This window comes from Watersipora subatra, chromosome 2 (assembly GCF_963576615.1).
Source record: "Watersipora subatra chromosome 2, tzWatSuba1.1, whole genome shotgun sequence".
Lineage (NCBI taxonomy): Eukaryota > Metazoa > Bryozoa > Gymnolaemata > Cheilostomatida > Watersiporidae > Watersipora > Watersipora subatra.
The window spans coordinates 23,930,224-23,938,885 of record NC_088709.1 but is presented as its reverse complement, the minus strand read 5'-3'; the positions used below and the strand labels follow the sequence as shown (position 1 = coordinate 23,938,885).

The window sequence follows — 8,662 nt, the reverse complement described above, 5'->3', positions numbered from 1 at the left end:
AGTACAAACAGAGAAATTGTGGTGCTGAACAAAGCAGGTAGTACACAATACAAATTGGATCACAGTCTAGATAAAGTAAAGAGAAATATTATGTGTCAACAGGGAGTTGACAACTCCCTGGTGCAAGTAAGAGTAGAGTATATTTGATGTAGAGTAAAGTAGAGTAGAGTATTTTGATGTAGAGTAAAGTAGAGTAGAGTATATTTGATGTAGAGTAAAGTAGAGTAGAGTATTTAAGTTTGCAAGTAGATTCCGAGTACTTTCTTCCCAAGGGAGTACAAGTAGAGTATATTTATTCCATATTATGGTCCCTTCGAGTAGAGTAGAGAGTAGTTGAAATCGGTACTCGAGTAGTACTTGTACTCGAATTCGTACTCGAGTAGCACAGCTCTGAGTTGAACTAAATTAAGAGGAAAATAAAAACAATTGTAAAGGTTTTAAAACTTTGTCAAACAACTGTACCTTTCAAGCTAGTAGCCTGGCATATTGCCAATAGAAAACTCCACTAAGCTAGTTAATAAGGTTAGGCTTCCAATTACACTAAGCCATGACTTTGAGTATTTATTGTTGTCCAGCTCAGCTGTTCTAATAATGGCTATAACCGGATTTCCAACAGACGGAATTCCAACACACGGACTTTGAGAAATATATATATAGATGACTATACTATACTGCGTCATGTCATCAGTGGTTACAACATGATGATATGCACACTGTGCGGTGCAACGTCATTACATTCTACAGGTAATAAATGACATACATTACAATGACAGGTCAAAAACAGACCTGGGTATAAATACTCCTTCATTTGTCTACAACTACATGCCAAGGCCGTGTATCATTGCAGGGCTTACAAGTTGAGTGAAACCCTGCATATTCATTTCTGTTAAGAATGGCAGATGAGACCACTAAGAAGGTTCCTATCAACATACAGATTGTTGCGTAAGTACATTCTATATGACAACCTTTGTTCTATACTAAATGAATGCCTAGCATTACACGGGTGATAAAAAGTTTCTGCACAGAAAATTAATTTTTTTCTAAACATATACAAAATTTACCATTCTAACTTTTAAATGAAAGTGTTTTGTTTATTTCTGTGTACCGTGTTTATTTTTGTGTGATTCATACTATACTGGCTGCAGTGCCGGCTACAGATTTATATTTATTGCAATTATCTTGTTGGCTATGTGAGTTTAGGCATTTTTCTTCAAGCATAGGCAGGCATTTTTCTTCTGGTATTGCTTCATTAATAGTGCTAGCTGCAGTGTTAAGAGTGAAGCCATAAAAGATTGGCATTTGTAATAAGTATGTGCCCAATTTATTCTGTCATATAGCCAATTGGACAGCATAGTGTATTGAATAGATGACTGTCTGCATAACTGAATGTTCTCCAAGTTCAAATCTGGTGTGCAGCGGGTGTTTTATTCTGAAAACCTTATCGCTATAACTGGACATGCAGACAAACATACATACAAACATTTAGATTTATATATACATGTATATAGATGCTTGAGAATGTTCATTTGTCTCCAAGCCTAGGAATGCCTTTCATTCATGATATAATTACTAGAAGTCTCGAGTAGAGTTACGATTACTACCAAAGTATTTGAAAATCCTGACTGTAGATCCTTGTCTTTAGCCTTGAACTTTGTTTATTCTTAGATAGCTAAATTATTGAAAACATTTTAAAGCTTTTCAAAAGGAAAGAGGATAGCATGGCAGCGAGAAACTGGCACATGTCAATAGTTGTTATTCATCAAAGTCTTGTAATAGAGGTCACATGATCAGTTGGTGGCTTACATAGAGGAAAAATTATAAAAACTGACCATAATATACAAACCCGAAGTGTTCCATTCTATGAAAGCAAGAGTTATTACAGATTAGTGAGGGCATTGCATAGCCTTGTCTTTTGGGTTACTAACGATTACCATATACAAATCACTCCAGAATAGTCTAAATCGTAGTGATGCATAAGCTGTTTTGATTGATATTCGTGGTTAGTTTTGAAAGGAAAACATTATACTGATTGGCCATGCTTGCGTCAGTGATAACTTTTCCAGCATTGAGAGAGAGAGCATGATGTGGCATATTCTGCTTGAAGTGTTGATGACACTATCAGCCAGGAGCACATTTAATTGGCTTAAATCCAAGACCTATTCCTGCCACAGACTAATTAAAGATACCTATGCTTTTCACAGCTAGACTTCAGTCATTAAAGTTTTTGCAAACACTGGATAGATATGACACACTAAAGCAAGTATTGATTAGCAATAACATGTAACTAGAGGCACTAGACTTAAGTGATATATAGAAGCCAGTGCTAGATAAAACTAATGTACAGAAATAAGTACTAATTGGGAGTGACATATAAGAATATGTACTAGATAGAAATGACAAGTAAGAACATGTACTCGATAAAAATGACATGTTAGAACATGTACTGGATAGAAATGAAATGTTCGAACAGGTGCTAGATAGAAATGACACACTAGAATTATACCATTTTGGAATGAATGTGGCTATATCAAACTGTTAGCTATTCCACAAAGAGCTAAATTGCCATTTCGAAGTTCTTATAAAGGGTTTTACTAAACTTTTTAGTAATAGGTATACATTTCATCAGCCCAAGGGTGCCCTTTACCCATAAACAGACTAGTTCAACAATGATAGTCTATTCTTTACAGGTGAATAACAAACAGGCAATTGAAGAGCCAGGTGCACAAAGTGATACAGTCACATTTTAAAAAGTTGAGTTGTAAAACTTTTAACACCAATTCAAACATACTGAGAGTGATTTAATGCAAAAAACTTTTATGTTAGAGGTGTAAAAGTCCTTGAAGCATTTCTAACAGAAAAAAGCAGCGCAAAGTGTAAACTTTACACAGTTTCTTCCTGTATAAGCGTTGAGAAGCTGTTTCAATTTTGTAACTGAACTTTTTTTGACTGTGATTTGACCAATTTTATCACTGACTATCCTATGGTAGTATTCAGCCTGATTAGTAAGAAGCTCATTAAAAATCGGTTTTAAGAAAATCAGGTGAAAATATTTTAAGTGCATGAGGCAAGTTATTGATATATATTTGGGTTGAAATAGTGGTTATATAGTGGTTATATAGTGGTTGAAATAGATGAAAACTACAAAAATAAACAAATATTGAGACACACTAAGATGATTTGCTATCACTAAACTCTAACGACCAGAACCAGCAAGCCCAATATAGTCAATCACAAAAATAAGATCTGGCTTTTTCCACAACTTTTCTTCATTTGGAACCTCTGTGTATTTATTGTAGTTGTTGTAGTTGTACCTAAAAAGGAACCACCAAGCATACTCGTTGTTCTGACCCTATCACCTTCACCAGACAAACTACTAGAGAGATTGTTACTTGCAGGGATTTTATGTGTCTATCGTGCTGGATCGGCAAGCGAAAGCTGGAGGCTGCCATGCAGCAGACGGCTGACTTGTACGATTTCAATGTTTCTTGGGAGCCATTTTTCCTCTTTCCTGGTCTTACAGATGAAGGAGTTGAGAAACTTCCCAGGATGAAAAATCCCAGGTTAGTAGATGCGAGAAGGTCAAGGTTGGGATAAACATTTTAATCAAATAAAAAAATTGAAAGCAGCACATACAGAGTTATAATATATGATAATATATATATATTATCATATATATTATGTATCATATATTATTTAATATATGATAATGTATAATATCCAAATATATCAGTAGTTTGTAGGGTCGCTGTGTTTAGGAGGTAAATTAACTGTTATAGCATATGCATGTTATCCAAACAAAAGCTTTCAATGTCATAGATCAAATGTTGTCCAGCACCAAAGTTTTTCTCAATATATTAGTAGACATGCTCTTTTTAATCTAAACTTATTAACAACCATATCGGAAAGCGAGTAATTCACATTATTCGCAATCAATTTGAGTAAGATTTTTGCGGTTTCGCGACATTTTGTGGGTTAGCGGAAGCTATAAATTAAAAAAGCAGTTAGCATTTCGGATAAGCAAACTCCAAACGAGCTGTAGATTCCTAGACAACAACACAGCATCAAATGGTTAACTCTATTGTCCTCTCATGATCATGGAGTACTTTAGCCAGTTGTCTTAGTACCACATGCTTTTACTAGCATTTCTAGTAGAACATGTAATGAGTGATTACACCGTGAAAAACCTTTTCAATAATTAATGTTTTAATTAACATTGATACGGCCTGTTCAATTGAATATCATAATGGCCTGTTCGATCGAATATTAATATGGCCTGTTCAATCGAATATTAATATGGCCTGTTCGATCCAATATTAATATGGCCTGTTTGATCGAATATTAGTATGGCCTGTTCGATCCAATATTAATATGGCCTGTTTGATCAAATATTAATATGGCCTGTTTGATCCAATATTAATATGGCCTGTTAGATCGAATATTAATATGGCCTATTAGATCGAATATTAATATGGCCTGTTCAATCGAATATTAATATGGCCTGTTCGATCCAATATTAATATGGCCTGTTCGATCGAATATTAATATGGCCTGTTCAATCCAATATTAATATGGCCTGTTCAATCCAATATTAATATGGCATGTTAGATCGAATATTAATATGGCCTGTTAGATCGAATATTAATATGGTCTGTTCGATTCAATACATTGTTTTCTCAAGGATTAATCATGATAACCTCAGTGGCTCAGTTTTGCTATACCGAATAGACACATGTAATGCTTGTTTAAAATATACTTTTAATATTTACAGTACTTATAGACTTGCTTTTGATTGAAATCACATAACAGTATATTAGAAAGATTGTACAGCCATCTACGTTTGAAAATTAGTCTAGATGACATTTCTTTGTAGCATTCTTGAACAAATGCGACAGCGGGCAGCTTCTGTAGGAATCAAATTTAGTGGACGGTCTAAACGACTACCTAACACGTTTCCTGGCCATCAAATGCTGGAGTATTGTAAAACTTTGGATAATTCGACGAATGTGCAGAGCAACGTAGCTGAACGAATATTCAAGGTAACTCATGTCAATAGTACTTATCATATTATCATGGTGAAAGAAAATTTTTTGTTGATTTTAAACCACTAGACGAATGCTCATTTTATAATGTAATACCTTGTTTGTGAAAGTCCTAGATTTATACATTTGATAGCTGTGAAAAGACAACTCCTTTACGAGAAACACAGCCTGTGATCCCATTGATGTCTCACCAGATACAGTAACTCCAATGCTATAGAAGAGAAGCATTTCAATTTTCTTTCAGCCTTTTTTAGCATTTCCCATTTAGGGGTCATCACTGCAAATAGTATTTCCTGGTATAGAGCGACCATTTTTCACATGAGATTTGGCTGGATGCCCTTCCTGATACCATCAACGGTTCTTCTGCTATTCAAACCTCTGACTTATCGATTGTAGGCTAGCACGCTAACCACTGATCTACGGCTGCTCCTCTTCTGTGGTCAATATGACCGATAAGACATTCTACACTAGTACTATAAACTAATAGATCAGCCACTCTAGAGTTGCGTTACCTTGGCATTGCAGGTGGTCTTTCAAGGTACAAAAACAATTACAATTCTATATTCAAAGTTTATCAACTAACTTATATGTGTTAAAATTATTATTCAGAATTACCTCTGTGAAGATCAACTGCTTAACAGAGGAGTCTTAAACAAAATAGCAGAAGAGCTATGTTTTGATATGGCTGCCTATGAGGGTTACATGGACTGTGCAGACAACTCCAAGAAAGTAGAAGAGACTGCTCTTTCTTGGAAATCAAAACCTATCCCGAGTATGTAAACCTTTTTTACAGCGTATGAAATAGTTCTTGTCTAGTAGGCACACTTTATAGTTAAGATATTTCCTGCAGTAGAAACAATTGAGTTCAAAGGATGAGTGTAATATTCAGAGCTCAGCTTCTCAATACGAAATTCTCTCCATGTATGCAGCAAACACACGGAGCTACTAAGCTTCAAAACTATTTCCATCAAGAGGCAATTCTTTAGTTTTTTTCAGTTACAAGCCAACTTTCACCAGCTCTTATGCTACGGGCTAATTGTTCGCAGAGTAAAACCACATTTAAGCAGCAAGTTTTGAGGTTGGGTGACGAAAAACACTACATTCAAGTGTTTTGAGAGGAGCTTTCCGAGCTATTAGTAGTTTCATAAAAAGCTATTGCAGTTACAATTAAACAATATTGCAATAAAACAATAAAATGATACAATCAGCTAGTAATTTATATTCCTAGATGCTTTGCATATAATAACTAATCATCACGACTAGTTGGTTTGCTCAATCGAATACCAAAAAATCTATAAACAATTTAAAAATATCACGTTTGTTTTGGGTAAAAGATGATGTCCTACAACCACAGTAGTATTATTGGTTATTGATCAGCTTATACTTCAGCATTTTTTGTGTTTCAGGTGTACCACATTTTATTATTAATGGAGAGACACATATCTCAGGTTCACTGGAGCCCGACGCATTTGCAAAGACATTTGCTTTCATAGTAGACAATCAGAAATAAACTATTAAAGGAATTAACCTACGTCTCTTAGTTTTTACATCTAAAATGACAGCAGTATGTTTGTTATCAGCTTTTTGCTTCTTGTGTTACCATTTAAAAGGTATATATTGCTAGCATATGAAACTAGCAGTCAATATTTTCTACTCACATGGAAAGCACTATATTCAATTTTATGATATTGTCATTTTTAAGCTTTGAACGAACCACAATGGATGTCAGTTTGAATATCTTGTTATCCATGATCAGAAAATATACAGAACACTAGAAGTATTACAATTAATGTCTATTTAGGTATATATAAAATCGCAATTTCCATCACATTCACATGAAAATGTTATTTAACCTCTAAATGTAACAATCGCACCATATAATATATTCTATATAGTTTTGATGGAACTGAAATACTAACAATTAAAAAAGGTTAGCACCATTTAGAAAATAGAAGCTTTTGACTCAATTTAATAAAACATAAAATTTGAAGAAGAAAATGTCTTCTAGCAGATGAATCTAATTCGCCTGTTAAACATGATGAATGACAACAAAGAGGTTCGTAAAATATATGGCTTGAGATGAAAAATCGCAACGAAATATTACAGCATATCTTCTCGGATTTTAAATACCAAAAATACAAAAAAAAAATTACTTCTACTAGTTTTCCATGAAGCAATTTCATGTTGATGAAATCATCATGCAATAGTGAGTCGAATTTTCATGTTCCTGGGTTAGTCGACATGTGGTCGAAGCATCATCACCAGCTGTTGGCACAATGGCTTGAATGTAGAGTACACGTCACAGAATCCAGCTTAATGCAATTGAGAAATGTTTTACTAACGTCAGTAGGGTTTGCCAATATACTTTGGCAACATAAGAGAAGTGACGATATAACGATGAGCAGAAAATCTTTAAAGCACCTTGAATCGTAAGTACGACAGTAAATCATTCCTCTATGCACTGACAGATCTCTGAGTGTTGATGAACTGAAACTTTACCATCGCCTCATGAAAACTTTGTAATTAAAACAGTCATATGGTGAATTATGTTATACAGCTAACAGATTTTCATGGTATAGTGGAAGACTCCCATCCAGGTTGAGAAACTTACAAATGCGCAACCAGAGGTAGCGTCTAAATACCAAAAGCAGTAACATTACTAGTGAGAGAGTGACAACTAAAACCAACCAGACACGCTTGTCATATGTAAAATTCAATCCGTTGAATTCTGTGGAAAGAACGCTGACCCTCTTTTTAATACAAGTATGATCCAATAAAACAGAATGATTTAGCTTGTGCACATCAAAGCATAACGAATCAGAATGTTCTATATGAAGATTCAACAATGTAATGAGGGCTGGAGGATGCTCTTTAAAGACTTTGGGTGATGTTGGCGGGCTGTGAATAGACACACCCTCAGTTTGAAGACCCACAATGAATGAACTGAGGCCACCTCCACTCCCAAGTTGAGAATCTGTAGCAACAAGTCGTGATATATGGTAACCATTCTGGCCGCCCACAATAAACAGATCAACTTTGAACTCTACTAAAAGATCTGTGAATGCCCGACAACCAGGCGTCTTACCCCAAGGCGTATCATCAGATGCACATACTGGGAGATGCTCAGACATCAGCACTAACCAAGGACATTCTGCCCTGCAATTATTTACTCACATCTTAAAACGAGGCCTTAAATACGATTTGAAAACTTTTTGTTTGTACATATAATTTGAACTATAAATCAGTGAATGAATGTGCTGTAATAACTATGTCTGATATCAGTGATAAAAATGATGAGTGGTCTTTGACTTCACAATACTATCAAAACACAGTTTTTTGCTACTTTTACCGACTCATAAAGTTCATGAAGAGTATTTGTGAGTCGTGTCCTGTGATTGGTTTTTACAAAATTTATTGCTGGAAACAATGAATTTACAAAAATTCCAAGAAAAAATTACAAAAATATTTTTTCAACAAAATTTAAAAAAAATACTTCAAAAAATCTTTTTGACAGGCAACTTGAAATATCCACAATAAAACTACAAAGATGCGGATCTAGATCCGCCATTTGGCCATAGCTGCACTATACTATGCACTATACTCATAGATATATAAACCTAGAT

At 34.7% G+C, this 8,662-nt stretch overlaps 1 protein-coding gene across 1 annotated transcript; it reads left to right on the top strand.

The window, feature by feature from the left end:
• The first annotated feature begins 818 nt into the window (after window positions 1-818).
• On the top strand, window positions 819-6,744 carry LOC137388700 (uncharacterized protein YwbO-like). The gene is made up of 5 exons (XM_068075156.1): window positions 819-942; window positions 3,396-3,560; window positions 4,871-5,036; window positions 5,649-5,811; window positions 6,446-6,744. The coding sequence occupies exons 1-5, from the start codon at window positions 893-895 to the stop codon at window positions 6,547-6,549; spliced, it is 648 nt and encodes a 215-aa protein (XP_067931257.1). The 5' UTR covers window positions 819-892; the 3' UTR covers window positions 6,550-6,744.
• Window positions 6,745-8,662: the final 1,918 nt, after the last annotated feature.

Bases quoted from the DNA above. Each gene is read 5' to 3' on its own strand.
- LOC137388700 (XM_068075156.1), top strand. From the start codon at position 893: ATGGCAGATGAGACCACTAAGAAGGTTCCTATCAACATACAGATTGTT. The intron at 943-3,395 runs GTAAGTACATTC...TGTTACTTGCAG, and splicing joins ATCAACATACAGATTGTTGC to GGATTTTATGTGTCTATCGT. The intron at 5,037-5,648 runs GTAACTCATGTC...ATTATTATTCAG, and splicing joins TAGCTGAACGAATATTCAAG to AATTACCTCTGTGAAGATCA.